A 23,414-nucleotide genomic window follows, 5' to 3' on the forward strand; every position below is an offset into this window, starting at 1 on the left:
AGTCTAGGAGTGTCTCAAATTATTTACCTGAAGCATCATATTGGCCTCAATCAAGCCTACCCTTCAACAACTAATGAATTATGTAAACAGGATTTCAGGAAAGATAGTAGGCTTGAACAATCATGAAGATACACTTTGGAAACAAATTAAATAATCAAAGGAAAGAGTAGTAAGAGAAGAGCGTCTAAGTCAGGGCCCTGCAGAACAACCAGAAACAGATCATGATCTAAGAGGCTGGAAAGGAATGGTCAGCCAGAAATGAGAAAAACCTATCCAAAAAGCTGCAGAGAAATAAAGTAGGAGAAGGATTTAACACATAAGAGATCACAGGAAACTTTGGAGAGAACAGTTACAGTACAGTAGTAGGATAAGAAACTCATTTGCCATTTGCAGAGGGTTGAAAAGTGGTAGTAATGAAGTGGAGATAGGCAATATAGCCAATTCTTTCTAGGAATTTGGTAGTGAAAGAGAGGAGATAAGATTATAATTTGGGGTGAGAGTAAAGTGAAGGTTTTTAATTCAGAGACATTCCTCTTGTTCCTTTGTCAGAACTATACCACAGTCTCAACCTTTAGTTTTTCACTAAAGGGAAAATAGTTTTGTTTCCTTATATGGGAAGCCCTGCAAGGCTGAAGGAATGGGATGAAAGGAGTTTTAGGAAAATATCCACACACTAGCCAGGACAAAAAAAATTAATAATAAAACACCAAGTTATCAAGCATTTATTAAGTAATTACTAAGAAGTACTTTCATAATGAAACTCAAGTCTTAGTGATTAATGTTGGATGCATACTTTTAGAATTGGATACAGCCTTCAAAGGCCAAAAATCTAGTGGATACCAATATGAACATTATAGTGTTTTTGTGAAGAGCTCATAGTCTAATAGATGCCATGCAAACAACTATGTATAAACTAGATAAAAGCAGGATAAACTGAAGATTTATTTTTCCAAAGGGAAGGCATTAATATTAAGCAGAATTAGAAAGTGTACTTGTAAAAGGTAGGATTTTAGCTGGGGCTTGATGGAAGGGAGAGAATTTCAGTCTGGGGAAAGATAATGAAATGGAATTAGGAGATAGAGTATCTCATGAGTGAAGTAGCAAGGAAACCAGTGTCACTGGATAGCAGAATAAATGGGAGTGGAGGGAGAGTAAGGTCTAAGTTTTCAGTGTCAAGTACCTTCTGCTCCATTCCATTCATTCCAGCACCCAAAGGTGTTAAATATTTTTCACCTGCTATATTGCACAAATAAAGTGATAAAGTTCATTTCCTTCTGGGTAGAAGGTGGTTCAAGGTTCTGGCTAAGGAGGAAATGACATGCAAAATGTTTGGAGATACTAATCCTTTTTAGAAACATCTGGCGTGTGCCCACAGGTACTATTGTTCACTCAAGGTAGAGTGAAGGGCATTTGATACTCCTAACACTCAAGTATTATCTTCCATTTTATCTTTCCCAAAATGATTTGAGCAGACAAAATCCATATAATTATTCTCAAACCATCAAGAGGATGCTAATTTAGATTGCAGACGTACTAATCATCTTTTCAAAACCTTTTTGTCAAACAAATATGTTTATTATAAAAGTAAAGAATCTCTTTATGCTTCAGTTTTCTCATCTATAAAATAGGGATAATAGAATCTACTTCCCAGGATTGTTGTGAAGATAAAATGAGATATATTTGTAAGGCACTTTGCAAAATAAAAATGCTATTATTTTAAAGTATATTTGCATATAAACTCAAGATTTCTTGTTATTCTTTCATTAAATTGCCACTTGTAAATTATCTCACTTCATTCCCAGCCTCCTGCATTTTGCAGGTTAACATTTTTCATAGTGATTCAATCATTCTTTGCCCTTATGTAGGTCTGTCCTTTTTTGGCACTAGGGAACATTTCAGACTGTGGTCGTCTGATAAATTATCTGTCCTCCCTCTAAGGAATATACATGCTAAGTGGACAGTTTTAGAGGGACACTAATACATCATATTTTCATGAAACTTCATTTTCAGATCCGTCCTGGTTAGATGTTTGTGTCAATATCATGTCATTCCAAACTATCTGTGACTTTATGTATTTCAATCGGGCAGGTGGGGCTTGTTAGCCTTGGCAGGCAACCCGCCTAGGGGAAGGAAACCCTGATTTTAAACCTCCACTGCCTTGTGGCTATACCCATATATGGGAAAGGCCTCGGGAGTCAAACCCAAGGAAAAATCAGGAGTTGGAGTCCCTTAGGCAGTTGGATGTTGGACATCACATCCCTCTGGCAACTCCTGCGGAGGCACTGGTGCTAAACTGTATTGGCTCTGCCTCTCCTTCGGATCCACCAATGTCACGGAGGGGGAAAACCTGCTGCATGGGCAAGAGCTTGTTTTCCATATTGATCTGCCCAGGCCAGTACCCTGGAGAGGACACTCCAGCTACTCCTCATGGGGTAGATACAACACGGGATGCGGCAATTACCGGTCATAAGTCACTCAGGAGCTGCGGCTCCCTTATTGGACTGCACAGCCACACTGTGGCCTGTGGCTCTTCAAGGTGCTGATCCATGGTTGTCTGCGACTGGTGGAGGCCTACTACTATGTATTTCAAGGACAAGTCACATTTAACTTCCTACCAAATAATTTATAAATAACACTTATTTATAATGTTCATATTGGTATCCATCCACTAGATTTTTGGCCTTTGAAGGCTGTGTCCAATTTTAAAAGTATGCATCCAACATGAGTCACTAAGACATCAGTTTCATTATTAAAATTAAGAATATTTTAATAGTGTCTTAGTCTGCTAGTCTCAAACTCCTTGGACTCCCTTGAATTAAAGATCTAATTACTCTCTTTTGAACAGAAGATTTAATCAATTTCAAACAAGGCCATTAATTCCCCCAAAATGGAAGAAATGTTAGCTAGATTAATAGTGTCAGACTAAGAGAGGTGGTGTCTTGTTTGTAGTAACCAAATTAATGGGAATGTCTTGTTTACTCTTGACCAAGCAAGTGTGAATATCTTTTTGTTAATTAAATGAAGTGTTCTTTTTTGTTTATTAGTGAGTGGTCAGACCAAAAGTGGGACAGCTAAATGGATACATTGGGCCTGGAGTCTGGAAGACCTGAGTTCAAATCCAGCCTCAGACACTAGCTTTGTGACCTTAGGTAAGTCACTTATCACTGTTTGCCTTAGTTTCCTCACCTGTAAAATGAGCTGGAGAAGTAAATGGTAAATCACTCTAATATCTTTGCCAAGAAAACCCTAAGAAGAGTCAGATGACTGAGTAACAACAAAAACCAAAAGAGGGAGTTCTTTCAGGGAAGTTAGTTTCAGGAACTTGTAGACATTAACACTGATCTCTTTGTTTAGAAATTATGAAAACTCTTACTGAAGGTTTATGCCTTTGTTTTGTCATTAACATGAAATATCTTTTTTATGATCACTATAAAATATGAGTTAGAAATTACTGAGGAGGGAAGGTTTTTCTGATTTAGTAGGAGGAATTCTGCTGATCAGAACCTCTTTCTAGCAGAATACTTATACATTAAATAAAAATGTGTCTCTGACAGATTTGGCTAACGTGCCAGAACAGACTGCTCTTCTATAATTCTTGGAGGCACAGTCAGTAGTCTAAAGTTTGATAGAAGCTCTAGGCTGTTTCTCTTTGAAAACCCAGGGCAACCAAAAGTAAAAGTCCTTTTGGAATTAATTTCTAGGACAATATTTTAGGGCAGAGCTGTCCAGTACCAATGGCTCTTCAGAATGTGGCTCTTCAGTATTGTTTGGGGCAGAGTGGGACTGTCTTAGGTACCTGAAATTAAATTCTGATTCACAGTTTCTAAGTCAAAAGATATTTTACCTGTAAAAAAAAAAAAGTTCCAGAGAGACAGAAAGCATCTCTTAACACAAACTCAATTAGACATTTTTATAGGACTTCTTTTATATAGTAAAGCAACAAAATCAGAGGAAATCCTCTGTTCAGATTAACTACTATTTTGGAAATTATAAGATACTTTTACTATCAGTATATGGAAATGCATGGGAGTTAATGACATTTTCATAATTAAGGAATATTGGCTCTAACAGGATATAGTTGATAGTTATGGCATAGACAAAACAAATAGGATATAGGTGATATCTGATACAGACAACTAACTACAGGTAAATATCTGTTCAAATAGGATATAGGGAACTTCTTGTGCACACACACATTATCTTGTTACTCCTCAAAATTGTGTATTCCATTTAATTTTTTAAAATTTTACATTCTAACAGAATATTATTGTGCTATAAGAAATGATGAGCAGGTTGATTTCAGAAAACCCTGGACTTACATGAACTGATGCTGAGTGAAATGAGTAGAATCAGAACACTGTACATAGTAACAGCAACACTGTGCTATGATCAACTGTGATAGACTTAGCTCTTCTCAGCAATACAATGATCCAAGACAATTCCAAAAGACTCATGATGGAAAATGCTCTCCACATCCAGAAAATGAACTATGAAGTATGAATGCAGATCAAAGCATACTATTTTCACTTTTTGGAGGTTTTTTTTTTGTTTCTTATTTTTTTTTTTGTTCTGATTCTTTCACAACATGACTAATGTGGAAATATGTATAACATGATTGTACATATATAACCTATATAAGATTGCTTGCTATCTTGGATGGGAGGGAAAAAATTTGGAACTCAAAATCTTACAAAAATGAATGTTGGAAATTATCTTTACATGTAATTGGGAAAAATACTATTAAAGAAAAAAAATTTACATTCACCTTCATTCATTTTTATCTATATATAAATATGATTAAAATTTATTCTTCCCTTAGGGAGATATCATAATCATATTAACATAATGGAAGGATGTTGTAGTATTGAGCTCCTCTAAATTAAATACCCAATCAAATGTAAGACAGTTTAAAATGATATAGGAGTACTATACTAGCATATATTATTCAATCAAAGTCACCAATGGGGTTTACCTCTTATATTTATTCTTACAATGCAAAAATGAAGTATCATTATGCACTTGCCCTTATCAATGGAATTTGCTTTGTGAGGAAGAAGGGAGGGACATAGCAGAGTCAATTACTGTTCCTTAGTTCTGTTTGATTTTAGGTATGAGTCATAGTCAATAGCTAATCACAAAGAAAGGCTTATCACAAGCCACAGAGTATCAAAGCCAGGCTCAGATATACTGAGGTGGGAAAACGTCTACTTTACCAAGATGGGGAAACAAAGTCAAAAGGATCCTACATTCACTTTCACAAGGTCATTTCCTCAACTTTTCCAGAGACAGACATCCACCCACAGCAGTCCTCAGACTGCAGGAGCAGATGGCATTTCCCTTGAATGATGGGACTAATGGCCTTGTAAGAAGACAGACACTTATAACTGAAATCAAATCCTGGAAGAGCAGGAGATTAAAGTCCAAGAGACTTTTCTTCAAACAGCAAAATTTCACTAATTACAGCTTAGTTAGTGTCATTATGTTATCAGGAGTTGAATAACTCCATAAAGAGCTCCTAAACCAACAAATGTTATTGCTTAATTAATTCCTAAGGGGAAAATACAATCTCTAAATTTAAAGTCTGTTGTTACTAGGTAGGCTTAAAGATGTTACTTCATTACAGATTACGTATAGTAAGCACAATAATCTTCAGAAACAATAGGCAAAGAGTCTCCTAGATATTTCCACATTGGTTTAGTTTCTTAGATTTAAGTTTTAGCAGGAGGGCTGATAAGATCTCATGACCTCTGATGAGTAGAAAGGCTAAGGAATGAACTCACCCATAAAACAGAAACAGATAGCAGAATAAATTAAAAATCAGAATCCAACAATATGTTGTTCTACAAGAAACACATTTAAGAATGATACACACAGAGTTAAAATGGAGGGTTGGAGTAGAATTTGCTATGCTTCAGCTGATGCAAAAAAGATATTTCTTCTCTAGTGATGGAGGTGAAGGAAACTGGAGTACTTCATAACATTAGCTCTCCTTACAACAACTTTTTGTTACCCATGAGGAAAGGCAGATAATACCTGGAAGCTTATAGTGGAAGTTAGGGAAGCTTATAGAGAACTAAACAAAGTTGTTATGTCCATCATCATGACTGTCCTGACCTCTTCAATGTTGTAGACCAGGCAGTCCAGGCTCAGGGTGAGTGATATAGACTTATCAGCCTTGGTAATTTTTTTCTCTCTATTCCTATAGCTAAGATTTAGGAGCAGTTTGCTTCCAACTGGGAAGGAGTCCAATCTAGTTTTATTGTTTTTTCCCCAAAATGAAATAGCTTGGATTTTCCTTAATTAGTAGGCTTCCTTTCTTCTGAGATGGTTTAGACACCTCTTTCCTGTAAAAGGCTTGGGGGAATCAAAGGGTGGTATTGTTGGAAGATGCCATGCTTTCTGATAGCATGAGGGAGGTAAAATTATCACTATATAACTATGGTAGGTTTGTGTTTTCTTTGATTAAAGGGAATACCTGAACTGATTTAGTGGTAATTCTGAAGCCACTGATGAGAGCTAGGGATAATCCTTATAAATTATAAATTATAAATTACCTGTGGAGGAAGTGGGCAGCCTCTCAACAAGGGTCTCTAAGAAGGCTAAGATTTTGTATCACTCCTCTGATGTGGCTCTCAGGGAGGTTTTGACAGGTGATCCAGGGAATACCAAATAGGGAAATACAGTATTGGGGAAAACCTCATTATCAAATGCTAAGGGGTTTATGACCTCTTAGCCATTTTACTACAGATGATCCTGATGCATGATAAAAAAAATTCTGACTGTGCTGAAAATATCATCTGTGCTATGGCTCTGATGTTCCTCAGGCTTCTCCTGCTCACTGTCACCACCTTACATCAGGAGATTCTGTGATAGTACCGGAGGTATCATCATCTCAGGTATTCCTGGTATTTCTTTGGCTTTTTGGGTCATCACCACCACCTTGCAATAGGAAATATCAGCATCAACTACCACATAGACAAGATTGTTGAGCTCTGACATTTGATCTTTTTGAAGAAGAAGCAAATAATTCTAAGTTTCCTGGCTTTTATATTTTTCTTTGTTCTTTTTATTTATAGTGACTCTTTGTGGCAGGGAGAAGGAAAAGGAGGTATCTATAGGTTTTTTCTTCTTTTTTCCCCCTTAGTATTGCCTATGGCAAGAGAGTTTTCCAGCCCTGAAAGCTTTTCAATGTTAGAAAGTCATCTGGGAGGCGGAGCCAAGATGGCAGAGAGGAAGCAGCAAGCTGCCTGAGCTCTCCTTCTGTTCCCTCAAAACGAACATTAAATCAAGCCTTTGGACGGATTCTGAAACTACAGAACCTGCAAAGAGACAGAGAGACACAGTCCTCCAACCAGAGATAATTTAGAAGACTTCAGGAAAAGGTCGGTCTGACTCGGGCAAAAGGGAGGCCCAGCGCAGGGCAGCAACCCAGCACCGAGGGGGTCGGGGCAAGTCAGCAGGAGCTGCGGGCCACAGCCAAACAACTGAGGCTTCCAGAACCTGGTTCAAAAATCTGGTGGCCAAGAAGGACAGTGGAAAAACCTACCTGCACCGGCCGAGAGGGCCACGAACGGCGGGATCAGACGCCGGGGTCTGGTGCCTGGCTGGCCGAGCACAATCAGACAGGAAGTGCAGGGCGGGGGATCTCCACACACCATAAAGGCCTCAGAGTAAAAGCCCGGTCACACAGCACCTATACACCTGCACAAGAAGCCCCAAACAGGGACCCTGGTGCCCCCAGAGCAGACCTCAACTTAAAGAATAAATAAATAGGCTGCAATAATGAGTAAGAAGCAAAAAAGAGCCCTCTCCATTGAGAGCTTCTGTATCAATAGGGAAGAAGCCAACACAAACTCAGATGAGGACAATAGCCTCAAATTGGCTACATCTGAAGCCTCACAAGGGAAGGTGAATTGGTCGCAAGAACAAAAAGCCTTCCTGGAAGAGCTCAAAAAGGATTTTAAAAATCAATTGCAAGAGGTAGAAGAAAAAATGGGGAGAGAAATGAAAGCAAAACAAAAAAACTATGAAAAAAGAATCAGCAGCTTGGAAAAGGAAGCTGAAGAAAACAAAGCCTTAAAAAATTCATTTGGCCAAATGGAAAAAAGCTGCATAATCTCACTGAAGAAAACAATACCTTAAAAAATTCACTTGGCCAAATGGAAAAAAAGGTGCATAATCTCACTGAAGAAAACAATACCTTAAAAAATTCACTTAGCCAAATGGAAAAAAAGGTGCATAATCTCACTGAAGAAAACAATGCCTTAAAAATTAAAGTGGGACAGTTGGAAGATAAGGAATCCATGAGACACCAAGAATCAGTCAAGCAGAATAAAAAAAATGAAAAAATAGAAGAAAATGAAATACCTCATTGGAAAGACAACTGATCTGGAAAACAGATCCAGGAGAGACAATTTGAGAATCACTGGACTGCCTGAAAGCCATGACCAGAAAAAGAATCTAGACACCATATTCCAGGAAATTATTAAGGAGAACTGCCCTGATATCATAGAATCAGAGGATAAAATCATCATTGAAAGAATCCACCGATCACCTCCTGAAAGAGACCCCAAAAGGAAAACTCCAAGGAATATTGTAGCCAAATTCCAGAATTATCAGGTGAAGGAGAAAATACTCCAAGCAGCCAGAAAGAAGCAATTTAAATATCATGGAGCCACAGTCAGGATTGCTCAGGACCTGGCAGCTTCAACATTAAAGGACCGCAAGGCTTGGAATATGACATTCCGGAAAGCAAAGGAGCTTGGATTGCAGCCGAGAATTTATTACCCAGCAAAAATGTGCATTTTCTTTCAGGGGAAAAGATGGACATTTAATGACATTGGGGACTTTCAATCTTTCCTGGTGAAAAGACCAGAACTGAATGGAAAATTTGATCTCAACATACAAGACTCAAGAGAAGTTTAAAAAGGTAAACAGAGGGGAAAAAAAGTTACCCTATTAGGTTAAACTGTTTATATCTCTACACAGGAAGATAATACTAATAACTCTTAAGAACTGTATTTGGGCAGAGAGAAGGACTTTATATAGAGGGTATAAATATAAATATAAATTGTCTTTGATGTGATGATACAAAAGAATTAAGGGGATAAAAAGGGAGTCTATGGGGAGGAGAGGAAAGGGGAGGTGGAATGGGATGAATTATATCATATGAAGAGGAGGAAAAAAACCTATTACAATAGAGGGAAAGAAAGGAGGGGGGAACATGGTTTCAACCCTATTCTCATTAGATTTGACTCAAAGAGGGAATAACATATACGTTCATTGGGATAAAGAAACTTAACTCATTCTTTAGGGAAACAAAAGGGGAAGGGAAAGGGGGGGACTGATAGAAGGGAGGACAAAAGCAAGGGAGAAAAGGGTAAAGAAAAGAGAGGGGGGTGATAAAAAGGGAGGGCAGATCGGGGAGGCAGGGGTAAGAAGTAAAACGTCAGTGAGGAGGAACAGGGTGAAAGAAGGGGGGAAAAGTACAAAGGGGGTAAATAGAATGGAGGGGAATAGACAGTCAGTAATAATAACTGTGAATGTGAATGGGATGAACTCTGCTATAAAACGGAAGCGAATTGCAGAGTGGATTAAAAACCAGAACCTACAATATGCTGTTTACAAGAAACACATTTGAAGCAGAGAGATACACACAGAGTAAAGGTAAAAGGCTGGAGCAGAATATATTATGCCTCAGCTAAAGTAAAAAAGGCAGGGGTAGCAATCCTTATCTCAGACAAAGCGCAGGCAAAAATAGATCTCATTAAAGAGATAAGGAAGGAAATTACATCTTACTTAAAGGTACTATAGATAATGAAGTAATATCAATATTAAATATGTATGCGCCAAGTGGTATAGCATCCAAGTTCTTAGAGGAGAAGTTAAATGAGTTACAAGAGGAATTAGATAGTAATACTATACTAGTGGGGGATCTGAATCTCCCCCTCTCAGAATTAGATAAATCTAGCCAAAAAATAAATAAGAAAGAAGTGAAAGAGGTGAATAGATTACTAGAAAAGTTAGACATGATAGATGTCTGGAGAAAATTGAATGGGGATAGAAAGGAATATACCTTTTTCTCAGCAGTACATGGCACATTTTCAAAAATTGACCATGTATTAGGGCACAAAAACATCATAGTCAAATGTAGAAAGGCAGAAATAGTAAATGCATCCTTCTCAGATCATGATGCAATAAAAATTACATGTAAGGAAGAGCCAGGGAAAAGTAGAATGAAAATAAATTGGAAACTAAATAATTTCATTCTAAAGAATGAATGGGCCAAACAACAAATCATAGAAACAATCAATAACTTTATCCAAGAGAATGACAATAATGAGACAACATACCAAAATCTATGGGATGCAGCCAAAGCAGTGCTTAGGGGAAAATTTATAGCTCTAAATGCTTACATGAATAAAAAAGAGAAAGAGGAGATTAATGAATTGGGCATGCAACTTAAAAAGCTAGAAAAAGAACAAATTAGAAATCCCCAAATTAGACACTAAATTAGAGATCCTGAAAATTAAAGGAGAAATTAATAAGATTGAAAGCAAAAAAAACTATAGAATTAATCAATAAAACTAAGAGCTGGTTTTATGAAAAAACCAATAAAATAGATAAAATATTGGTTAATTTGATTTAAAAAAAGAAAGAAGAAAACCAAATTACCAGTATCAAAAATGAAAAGGGTGATGTTACCACCAATGAAGTGGAAATTAAAGCAATAATTAGGAAATATTTTGCCCAACTGTATGCCAATAAATTTGACAATCTAAATGAAATGGATGAATATTTACAAAGATACAAACTGCCCAGGTTAACTGAAGAGGAAATAAAATCCTTAAATAAACCCATATTAGAAAAAGAAATTGAACAAGCCATTAATGAACTCCCTAAGAAAAAATCCCCAGGGCCAGATGGGTTTACGGGTGAATTTTACCAAACATTTAAAGAACAATTAATTCCAATATTATACAAATTATTTGGAAAAATAGGTGAAGAAGGAGTTCTACCAAATTCATTTTATGACACAAATATGGTGGTGATACCAAAACCAGGCAAAGCAAAAACAGAGAAAGAAAATTATAGACCAATCTCCCTAATGAATATTGATGCTAAAATCTTAAATAAGATATTAGCAAGGAGGATTACAGCAAGTGATCACCAGGATAATACCACTATGACCAGGTGGGATTTATACCAGGAATGCAGGGCTGGTTCAACATTAGGAAAACTATTAACATAATCAACCACATCAATAAGAAAACCAACCAAAATCATATGATTATCTCAATAGATGCAGAGAAAGCTTTTGACAAAGTACAGCACCCATTCCTAATAAAAACACTAGAGAGTTTAGGAATAGGGGGAGCTTTCCTTAGAATAATAAACAGTATCTACCTAAAGCCATCAGCAAGTATTATATGCAATGGAGATAAATTAGAGGCCTTCCCAATAAGATCAGGGGTGAAACAGGGATGTCCATTATCACCCCTATTATTTAATATTGTTCTAGAAATGTTAGCTTTAGCAATCAGAGAAGAGAAGGGAATTAAAGGAATTAGAATAGGCAAGGAGGAAACAAAACTATCACTCTTTGCAGATGATATGATGGTATACTTAAGGAATCCTCGAGAATCAAGTCAAAAATTACTTGAAACAATTAACAACTTTAGCAAAGTAGCAGGATATAAAATAAATCCACATAAATCATCAGCATTTCTATACATGACCAACAAAGTCCAGCAGCAAGAGATAGAAAGAGAAATTCCATTTAAAGTAATGGTAGATAATATAAAATACTTGGGAGTCTACTTGCCAAGACAAACACAGGAACTCTATGAACACAACTACCAAACACTCTTCACACAAATCAAATCAGATCTAAATAATTGGAAAGATATCAATTGCTCATGGATAGGCAGAGCTAATATAGTAAAAATGACAATACTGCCTAAATTAATTTACTTATTCAATGCCACACCAATCAGACTACCTAAAAATTATTTTATACAGCTAGAAAAAATAATAACAAAATTCATCTGGAAAAACAAAAAATCAAGAATATCCAGGGAAATAATGAAAAAAAATTCACAGGAAGGTGGGTTAGCGGTACCAAACCTGGAGCTTTACTATAAAGCGGCAGTCATCAAAACTATCTGGTACTGGCTAAAAAATAGAGTGGTAGATCAATGGAATAGGCTAGGCTCAGGAAATGCAGTAGTAAATGACACTAGTAATGTAGTGTTTGATAAACCCAAAGACTCCAGCTTCTGGGATAGGAACTCAGTATTTGACAAAAACTGCTGGGAAAACTGGAAGATAGTATGGCAGAAATTAGGCATAGACCAACATCTTATACCTTATACTAAAATAAGGTCAAAATGGATACATGATTTAGACATAAGAGGTGATACCATAGGTAAATTAGGAGAGAAAGGAATAGTGTACCTATCAGATCTTTGGAAAGGAAAACAGTTTTTGACCAAACAAGAGATAGAGTATATTATAAAATGCAAAAATGGATGATTTTGATTACATTAAATTAAAAATTTTTGTACAAACAGAAGCAATGCATCCAAAATTGGAAGGGAGGCAGAAAGCTGGGAAACAATTTTTGAGGCAAGTGCTTCTGATAAAGGCCTCATCTCTAAAATATATAGGGAATTAAATCAAATTTATAAGAATCCAAGTCATTCCCCAATTGAGAACTGGTCAAAGGATATGAACAGGCAGTTTTCTGATGAAGAAACCAAAGCTATCTATTCCCATATGAAAAATGCTCTAAATCTCTAATGATTAGAGAGATGCAAATTAAAACAACTCTGAGGTACCACCTGACACCTATCAGATTGGCTAAAATGACAAAAAAGGAAGATAATAAATGTTGGAGAGGCTGTGGGAAAATTGGAACACTAATGCATTGTTGGTGGAGCTGTGAGCCGATCCAACCATTCTGGAGAGCAATTTGGAATTATGCCCAAAGAGCGATAAAGTTGTGCATACCCATTGACCCAGCAATCCCACTTTTAGGTCTTTTGCCCAAAGAAATCATGGAAGGGGGAAAGGGACCCACATGTACAAAAAATATTTATAGCTGCTCTTTACGTGGTAGCAAGGAATTGGAAGTTGAGGGGGTGCCCATCAATTGGGGAATGGCTGGACAAGTTGTGGTATATGAATACAATGGAATACTATTGTGCTGTAAGAAATGATGAGCAGGAAGAGTTCAGAGAAACCTGGAGGGTCTTACGTGAACTGATGATGAGTGAGATGAGCAGAACCAGAAGAACATTGTACACAGTATCATCAACATTGAGTGTTGACCTACTGTGATGGACTATATTCTTCTCACCAATGCAGTGGTACAGAAGAGTTCCAGGGAACTCATGATAGAAGAGGATCTCCAAATCCAAGAAAAAAAAAGAAAGAAAGAACTGTGGAGTATAGATGCTGATTGAACCATATTATTTCTTTTGTTTTGGGTGCTGTTGGTTTTTTTTCTTTCTATTTTGAGGTTTTGCATCACTGCTCTGATTCTTTCTCTTGTAACAGGATTAATGCAGAAATAGGATTAATGTTATTAGGTGTATATATATGTGTGTGTGTATATATATATCTATATGTATATGTATAGAGATATATAGATATAACCTATATCAGATTACCTGCTGTCTAGGGGAGGGGGGAGGGAGGGTTGGGAGGGAGAAAAATCTGAAATTGTAAAGCATGTATAAACAAAAGCTGAGAACTAAAATAAATAAATAAATAAAATAAAAAATAAAAAAAAAAAGAAAGAAAGTCATCTGGAAGATTCTTAGGACCTTGCTACCATGAAGGTGATAGACCAGAGTTCTTCCTGTTAAAGCTTTCCATAAGCGGAGACAAAGCTGCCCTAGGGACCTGATCGGTCCCTGCCTCACATGACACAGTTTCCTGATCACCTAAGGGCATAAAAATTCCACTCATATGGAGTTAGGACCTCTCTGAGTGATAGATGAATGAAGACAATATACATCACCATACCCTGTCCTTCTGACACGATGTGTTTTCTTACGGAGACAAAAAGAGCCAGGCATACAGAAACTAAGTGCCATGGTATCCATGTTACATATACTTGCTGTTATAACAAAGTAAGCTTCTTTTGTTAAATTTCCAAGGACTCTTTAATCTTTATTTCATCCAAAATCAAACTTGAACAGTTGCTATGCTTAATGGCCCACACCTAACACAAGTGAATCATATCTTTCAAAAACAAACTCACCAGATAATATCATAATGTTTTTACCCTTCCCTAAATGATTTTATATGCCACTCTCAATAATATTACACATTACTGTGCTATAAGAAATGACAAGAAGGACCATTTCAGAAAAACCTGAAAAGACTTAGATGAAGATCATGATGCCAAGTGAAGTAAGCAGAACCAAGAGAACATTGTACACAGTAACTGTATGATAAAGAACTATGAATGACTTATCTATTTTTAGCAATACAATGATCTAAGACAATCCAAGACAAAGGACTTATTATGAAATATGCTATCTGCCACCAGATTATTATTCTTGTATAAAGTGACTAATATGTAAATATTTTATATGACTACACATGTAATAAAGTATATTGGATTGCTTACCATCTCAGGGAGGAAGGAAGGGAGGGATGGATAGGATTTGGAACTCAAAAGTATAAAAAAAAAAGTTTTAAAATTGTTTTAACATATAGTTGGGGGGAGGAACAAAATATTATATAATTAAAAAAAACTATTCCAAACTTTCCCTTCTCTCCTCAATAGTCCAACAGAACTCTGTTCCTTCACCTTTTCAGCTAAGGTGAACTGGGAAAAAAAAGGCCATTCTCTGAAAGCTCCCTTTTCTATCGTCATCCTCATCTGACAACTACTTGATATGATTTTCTACCAGTTCCTCCTTTATTCTAGGTTCTGATGAAGAGTTGGTCTCTCTTCTCCAAGGATAACCACTTTATATACAAGTATTCTTGATCCAGAATGCCCACACTATTCCCTAGACCCCTTCTCTAATCTTTAGTCTTTCCCTCTGTCCATTCCCTGATAGCTACACACACAAATTTTCACATCCTTACAAAACCTTCACTAGATCTCCACCATCTTCTCTACTGTCCCCGACCTCACTACTTTTTCAGCCATACTTCTTTAAAAAGCCATCTATTTGATGCCTCCATTGTCAACCCCACTGTCTCATTCTCTTGGTAATACAGGTTCCAAATTCATCACTTATTGGAACTGCTCTCTCCAAAATTACCAATGATCTTTTACTGGCCAAATATAAAAGTCCATTCTTCTCACTCCTCATCCTTTTTGAACTCTCTACAAGTATTTAACACTGTTGATCACTTTCTCCTCTCTGGATTTTCATTATACTGCTCTCTTTTGGTTCTCCTACCAGACTGATGTTTTCCAGTTTCCTCTGCTGAAGTTTCATCCATGCTACAACCACTAACTATGGGTGTACCTCAAAGATTTTCCTTGAATCTTTTTCTTTTCCCTTTGTACATTTTCACTATCTCTATGAATATATGTATCAAGCATTACTATCTCTTCTGAACTCCAGTTCCATATTACCAGCTATTTGACGTTTCCAAATAGATGTCCCAGAGGCACCTCAAACTCCATATACCCAAAAAATAACTCATCATCAATCCAATAGGAACCAGAAATTTAGAGAACTTTTAGGGCAGAATTATAAAATATATTGTCAGATAAAATAATTAAAATTGTTTTACTTAACTTCTCTGTTACAAGAGAAGGTTCAATTAAGAAGGGAGATTTTTTTTCCTCCATAGAAACTATTGTGATATAAAAACAAAAGGCATAAAACATTTTAAAAATATTGTGTTTCAAAAACTGGCTTTGTTTTTATTGTATGATAAAACAGCTGTTATGACTAGTGAAAATAGAAAACAATCATTGCATAAAGGCTCACTCAAGAAAAAGAGGAAACTATCACTGTCTATTAAGTCACAATGATCTGATAGATGGCAGACAGACTTTATTAGTGGGAAAGTGGCTTCATTATAGAAACAAATCATTAGAAGAGATATATTTAGGAAATAGAAGAGGTAGAAAGAAGAAGCTTCTAAAATCTAAAAATCAGGGTGGGCCAATAGTCCAACAGCAATCTATCTGAACTTCCAATGAAGGACAAGATCACAGACATGTTGCTTAGACCCAAAACTGGATCAAGAACTTGCAGATTTCAGACCAGGAAGCCAGTGAACAGTCTTTGCCCATATCACACTAATTTGGGAACATTGAAAACTTGCAGAACCCCAATCTGAATTGTTCCTGAGATCTTGGAATAATACATCACTCAATACCCAAAGAAAGCAGAAGAAAGACCAAAGAGGACAAAAGCTCAGCTCATATTTTTCCTCAGAAGTGTATAGGGGAGAACCCATCGTCGCCGCCGCTGAGATGTTGATGCCCAAGAAGAACCGAATTGCTATCTACTAACTCCCAATTAAGGAGGTGAGTAATGGTAGCCAAGAAAGATGTCCACATGCCAAAACATCCTGAGCTGGCAGACAAGAATGTGCCAAATCTCCATGTGATGAAGGCTATGCAGTCTCTAAGTCTCGTGGCTATGTTAAGGAGCAGTTTGCATGGAGGCATTTCTACTGGTATCTCACCAATGAGGGCATTCAGTATCTCCGGGATTACCTTCACCTGCCCCCTGAGATTGTGCCTGCCACACTCCGAAGAAGTCGTCCTGAGACGGGAAGGCCAAGGCCTAAAGGCCTGGAGGGTGAGCGACCTGCCTGGCTTACTCGTGGTGAAGCTGACAGAGACACATACAGACGAAGTGCTGCTCCCCCTGGTGCTGACAAGAAAGCTGAGGCTGGTGCTGGGTCAGCAACAGAATTCCAGTTTAGAGGTGGATTTGGTCATGGACGTGGTCAACCTCCTCAATAAAAGTGTAGAGATGTTTCATATTGAATAAAATTTGGGGGAAAAAAAAAAGAAGTATATAGGGGCAGCTAGGTGGTGCAGTAGATAGAGCACCGGCCCCTGGAGTCAGGAGTTCCTGAGTTCAATTCGGCCTCAGACACTTAACACTTACTAGCTGTGTGACCTTGGGCAAGTCACTTAACCCCAACTGCCTCACTTAAAAAAAAAAAAAAAAGAAGTGTATAAAGCCTAACTCAAATATAAGTCCAAAGTCAGCCTGGAAGAATAAGCCTCAGATACTTAACACTTACTAGCTGTGTGACCCTGGGCAAGTCACTTAACCCCAATTGCCCCGCAAAAACCCCCAACCCCCCCCCCAAAAAAGGAAAAAAAGTAACCCATTAAAAGAACTTTTATGATGACAGGGAAGCTCAAGATACAAACTCAGAAAGAATGACTAACACATCTACAAGCAAAGTCCTCAAAGAAAAACACAGCTTGGGTATAAGCCCAATTGGAATTCTTTAGAGAAATAAAACAAGACTTTTTTAAAAGAGCTAAAGATGATTTTAAAAACTAAATGAAAGCAGTAGAGGAAAACATGAGGAAATAAATGAAGAGTTATGGAAGAAAAGATATGGAAAGAGATACCTTACCCAAGGGGAAAAAAACCCTCTTTGAAAACTAGAATTGACCAAATATTAGTTAGTGGGGGAAAAAGGAAAGAAATGAAGAAAGGAAAGAAGAAAATAAGCATTTAAGTAATCACCTACTATGTGCTAGGCACCATGCTAAGGACTTTACAAATATCTCACTTGATCCTAAAAGCAACCCTGGGTCAGAAATGATATTATCCCTATTTTACAACTGGGAAACTCAGGCAAACAGAGATCAACTCATCTAGTAGACATCTGAGGCTAGATTTGAACTTAATTCTTCCTGACTCCAATCAATTAATCTGAGTTAATAAATGGAGTACCTACTATGTATCAGGCATTTTGCTAAGTGCTGGAGGATACAAAAAGGAGGGCAAAAGACAGTCCCTGCCCTCCAGGAACTCATAATCTAATGGAGGAGACAACAAACACACAAATATGTACAAATAAACTATATACAGGATAAATAGGAAATAATTAATATAGGGAAGGCATTAGAAGGAGGCCAGTGTCACTGACAGAAGAGTATGTGAAGGAGAGTAAGATTTAAAAATACTGTAAAGATAGGAGGGAATTAGGTATGAAGGTCTTTGAACACAAGAATTTTGTATTTGATTATGGAATTACTAAGAGGAGTGACTTACATGGGTATAGCCTTTGAACAACAGATCTCACTGTTTAAGCAATAACCCTCAAGGAGACCCAATATAGAAAGGTCCTGTGAACACCAAATATATCAATACATTTTTTTTACAGTAGCAAAGAAGGAAACAATTTGATGCTCATCAATTGAGGATGACTAAACAAATTATATTAAGTGAAGACAATTCTTACTGCCACTGTAAAAATAAAGAACATAAAGAACATAGAGAAGCACTGGAAGGCATATGAAGTGATACAAAATGAAGCAAGCAGAATAAGGAAAACTATATAAAATGCCTACAAAAATATAAATGGAAAGACACAAAGCAAACAAATTGAACACTGTATAAAACAAAATTGGCTCCAAAGAGATGAGAAAATGTACCCACATCCCTTACTTGCAAAAGTGATGGACTATGGGTATAGAATATTGCATATACTATCAAAGTCAGTTGATATGTTGGTTATTTATCTGAATTGCTTTTTTCCTCAATTTTTATTCTTTGCTACAGGGAATGGCTCTCTATATTTGGAAATGAAAGTAATATAAAAATAAGAGATGTAAATTAAAACCTTTTTAAAAGCTGAAGAGCTAAAGTACAGAGCAGTTCAGTAGAACAGAATTCAGGAGAAGCAATTATAGGAGGTAAAAGGGCAGACATAATCTTTTCATGGGTTTCTATAAATTTTGGTATTTGTCAGCACTCAGGATAAGAAGAAAGCTCATCACTGGCTAAGAGAAGTCTGAATGGGAAGAGAATAATATAGAAAACTTCACAAACTATTGTCTGGGAAACCTGGTGTAGAATGCTGATAGAGGAATCTCCAGTGGATATTGTATAGGGTAACCCTTCTGAAGCATGGAGAATTAGTAAAAACAAAAACAAAAACAAAAACAAAACAAAACAATGCCTAGTGGAGAACATCAGAGTGCAACACCTGGCAGAAAGGAGTAGAAAGTGACAGCAGTAAAAGAAAGCCACAGTTTTGCAGTGTTTAGAGTCCCTTCTATGCATATATCCTGGTTACAGGCTTCTTGTGTGTATATCCCTTCATGTAGATGCCCCAGACCACATGTGGTTGACCATGTATAAATATGTGATACCTAAAAAGAAACTACTCTTTACATATCTGTGGAAAAGTTTAATGTGGGAATTTAATGGGGAGTGGTTAATTTCTGGATTATATCCTCAGCGCTTCAAGGACCCTATCTCAGTCCAAACCATTAGTCTAGCCTAAACTGTCTTCTGGCTTAGTCAACATAATATTTGCCACAGTGGTAGACACTCCTCTTAGAAAGGGAAAATAGTCCTGCTGTACTTTGCCTGACCATAATGTATCTGAAGTACTGTGTTCATATGCCCAAATGGTTACAAAATTGTACCTATCCTTTGACGCAGCAATACCATTACTGGGTCTGTACCACAAAATATTAAAGTGGCAAAGAATTGGAAACTGAAGGGAAAACAAATATAGTCTCTTCCTTCAAGGAATTTACAATCTAATTTATAAAGTCACGTGCAAATATAATACAAGGAAGAATTGGTGCTCTAAGGGAGGTTTATATTAAAACCTTAAGAATCAGAAGGAGAGAATAGTTATAACCATAGCTATCAGCTTCATAAAGGAGGCAGAATTTGATCTGGGCCTCAAAAGGACAGATATGCCTTGTATGGGCAAAGAATGGAGGGGAGAGTATTAAAAACTGAGGGAATGATATGAGCAAAGCTGTGAGAGGTAAGAAAGTGCAATGTTTGGGAAATGACATTAAATTACTGTTTGGTGGGAGCAACAGTAAAAAGGATTAAGACTAGAAGTGAGCATGGGGGTCTTGAATATAACATAAGGAGTTTGTATTTATTTCTATGAACAAAGATACAATAAGGATTATGAATCTTGTGCAGATGCCACTGGGATGAGGTAGGCACTATAAAGGAGGCAAAGAGACTAGAGGGGTATTACAAAAGTGCCAGCAAAAAAAAAAAAGTAAGTAGCAGTGGGAATAGAAAGGACAAATTTGAGAGACATTTCTGAGGGGAATTATTTCTGAGGGTCCATAAAATATTAGTATTTAGTAAATATTAGCATATTAGTATTCTTATAACAGGTCCTTTAAAAACAGAACTTTAAAAAAAATTCAATTGCTATTTGAAATTGTTTTCCTTCCTTGCCTTTCCTTCTAGATTATTATCATTTCTTTTCTCATCTAGTCCTCATACTGTCATTGACCCATTCCCACTAGTAAAAAAATGGCCTGGGTGATACTGATATGCTCCACACAGAAATACAACAAATATATGACACATTGCTGAAACACGGTACCTTACAATAACCATGAAATCCTCTTTTACTTGTTATTTGACCAGAACTATGATTGTCATCAGTGGAGAGAGTTCCAGGTAAAAACAGATCAACCATTTTTCTCAAATAATATATTGTTCTTAAAAGAGTTGTGGGGTGTGTGTGGGAGTGGGGGCTGGTACTAAGAAATTAAACGACTTGCCCAAGGACAAACAGCCAGAATGTTCAGAGCGAGGACTTGAATCCAGAGCTTTCTGATGTCAAAGACAGCTCTGTTTAAAAAATGTACATACATACATCATTAAGGTGAAATAAATGTATTAATTACATAAGTTTATGTATATGTGCAAATATGCTATCAAATAAGATAACAAATGAATTGTGATATTAATTTTTCACTTTAAACAGAGACATTTAGGAGCTGGTTTTAATGTCAGTACTTGATCTGTAGCATATGCACGCTCTATAAAGCCTTAAACACCTCCAAACTGTAATGGAAAACTTTTTCACTCTACGTCTACAGAACCCTTCTACTTTCTTTTGAAAAATCTGATTACTATGTTCAGAATATGGTATCAATACATAATGGAATATTTAGATGACAAGGCTATTTGGTCTTTAGAATATAAGATGCATTCAAGAATAATCAAAAGAGATTTCATATATGGGGTATAAATGCTATACAAACTCACACACTCACTGTTACTGATAAACTGCTGGTTCAAAGAGAGAACTCTGACAAACAAAGGGCTCTAGCTATCAATTTTATTATTTGCACTAAGAATAGGAATGCACATTTGGAAGTAGAATGTGATCCCATGTGAATGATTAAAAACAAGATTTCAAGAAAAGGCTAGGGCTGTACTTACTGTAAACATGTTGTATCTTCTAAGTAGATGTAAACACTTTGAAAGCAGGGAATCTTGCTTTTCTATTTATAGTGAAATTCTCCATAAAGCTTAATGTTTGTTGATGGACTCACAAACCATTACTAAGATTGCTAGACAAGGTTTCAAGGTTTTTTTAAAATATTTTTTCTTTATTTGTTATACGAATGGAGCTTTCTATCTGGAGGGTTTCTATGCTGTTCAAATATGAAATCTATGGGTGACAACATTTAAACTACAGTGATTCATCAAGGAATTTTTCTCCAGTGTTTTTTTTTCTATTGATAACAAAGACCTGAGTTCTGACTAAGGTTTTCCCACACTCATGAGGTTGAAAGGATTTTTTCTCCACTGTGGCTTCTTTGATGTTTAATAGGTTTGTACTCTGACTGAAAGCTTTCCCACATTCTTCACAATTCATAAGGTTTCTCTCCGGTATGGATTCTCTGATGTAGAACAAGGGCAGATTTCTGTCTGAAGGCTTTCCCACACTTATCACATTCATAAGGTTTCTCTCCTGTGTGTATTCTCCTGATGTAAAATACGGTTTGAGCTTCGACTGAAACTTTTACTACACTGATTACATGGATAAGGTTTCTCCCCAGTGTGGATTCTCTGATGCTGAATAAGGCTTGAACTTTGACTAAAGGATTTCCCACACTCAACACACTCATAAGGCTTCTCTCCAGTGTGGATTCTCCGATGTAGAATAAGGTGTGAGCTATAATTGAAGGCTTTCCCACACTCCTCACATTCATAGGGTTTCTCTCCAGTATGAATTTTCTGATGATTAAGAAGGTGTGAGCTCTGACTGAAGGCTTTCTCACATGCATCACACCCATAGGGTTTTTCTAAAGAGTAGGTGCTTTGATTCCTAATAAAGCCTGAATTCCAAGTGAAATTTTCCCCCCATTCGTTATCCTTATGTTGTCTCTGGCCCAGCAAGATTTTCCTTCTTTCTTCTTAATCTACCCTTAAGATGTTTATCACACTCTGAAATCTGCAGAATATTCCCATTAAGAATTTCCAGAAACTTCCTCATGCACTTCTTTTTCTATAAAAATTCCTGCTTTGGAGTTAAGTGTTCCTCAGTCTGATTATCACCACCTAAAATAAAGAAACCAAGGAAATGTCATAAATTCTCAGGAAGACAAAAAAGATTGAGACAAAACCACCAAAATACTAAAAATATGTATGTATAGTACTGAAAACAAAGTAGTAATATGGGAAGGGGATAATGAACCAATTTTAGGACTTGAAAAAACTACAGAGGTTTTAGGAATAATTGACAAAAGTAATTAAAGCAATGGAGAAAAGCTAACACTATGGATTGTTTAGCATTTAGCATTGGAAAGAACAGAACTTATTATGGTCTTTAAATATATAAAACATTTTTATGGAGGAGATTGATAATCAGTCATTCTTAATATCTGCTTGAGGTTAAAAAAAGAGGAAAAAGGTATAGATGAAAGCAGAAGAATTTTGATAAGTCATTGGAAAGGACTTTTTTAAACATGGGTAGTAAATAGAACAATGAGGTTGTGTTGTTTGACCTTTTGATCTCCAAGAAGAGAGTAACCATCTATTCTATACAGTTTTACAAGTTCACCAGCAAAAAAGGTAGATAACTGAGCTGTTATATAGAGATCTATATTGAAGGTCTTTTTTTTTTTTTCTTTTAAGTCCATTAATTGTAAATAGAATTTCTGGGGAAAGGTAAAGGAATGAAACATTTAGAAGTGAGGGTGATAAAAAATATAAAATCTGTCAATAAAACTTTAAAAATAATCATAATAGTCTCATTTTTTAAATGAAGGCAGGGGGGCAGCTAGATGGCGCAGTGGTTAAAGCACCAGCCCTGGATTCAGGAGTAACTGAGTTCAAATCCGGCCTCAGACACTTGACACTTACTATCTGTGTGACCAGGGGCAAGTCACTTAACCCCCATTGCCTGCAAAAAACCAAAACAAAACCAAAACAAAAAAAGAAATGAAG

At 36.6% G+C, this 23,414-nt stretch overlaps 1 protein-coding gene and 1 pseudogene across 1 annotated transcript in view; one reads left to right on the forward strand and one right to left on the reverse strand.

Annotated features, from left to right (window-relative positions):
* Positions 1-23,414, reverse strand: part of LOC122752702 (zinc finger protein 850-like) — a 1,092,329-nt gene that overhangs the window by 66,445 nt on the left and 1,002,470 nt on the right. The window contains 2 exon segments of the mRNA XM_043999585.1: positions 21,838-21,949; positions 21,951-22,270. Of these exon segments, the coding sequence (XP_043855520.1) occupies positions 21,838-21,949; positions 21,951-22,270 (432 nt within the window).
* LOC122752720 lies at positions 16,451-16,957 on the forward strand (annotated as a pseudogene).

This window comes from Dromiciops gliroides, chromosome 4 (genome assembly GCF_019393635.1).
Source record: "Dromiciops gliroides isolate mDroGli1 chromosome 4, mDroGli1.pri, whole genome shotgun sequence".
Classification (NCBI taxonomy): Eukaryota; Metazoa; Chordata; class Mammalia; order Microbiotheria; family Microbiotheriidae; genus Dromiciops; species Dromiciops gliroides.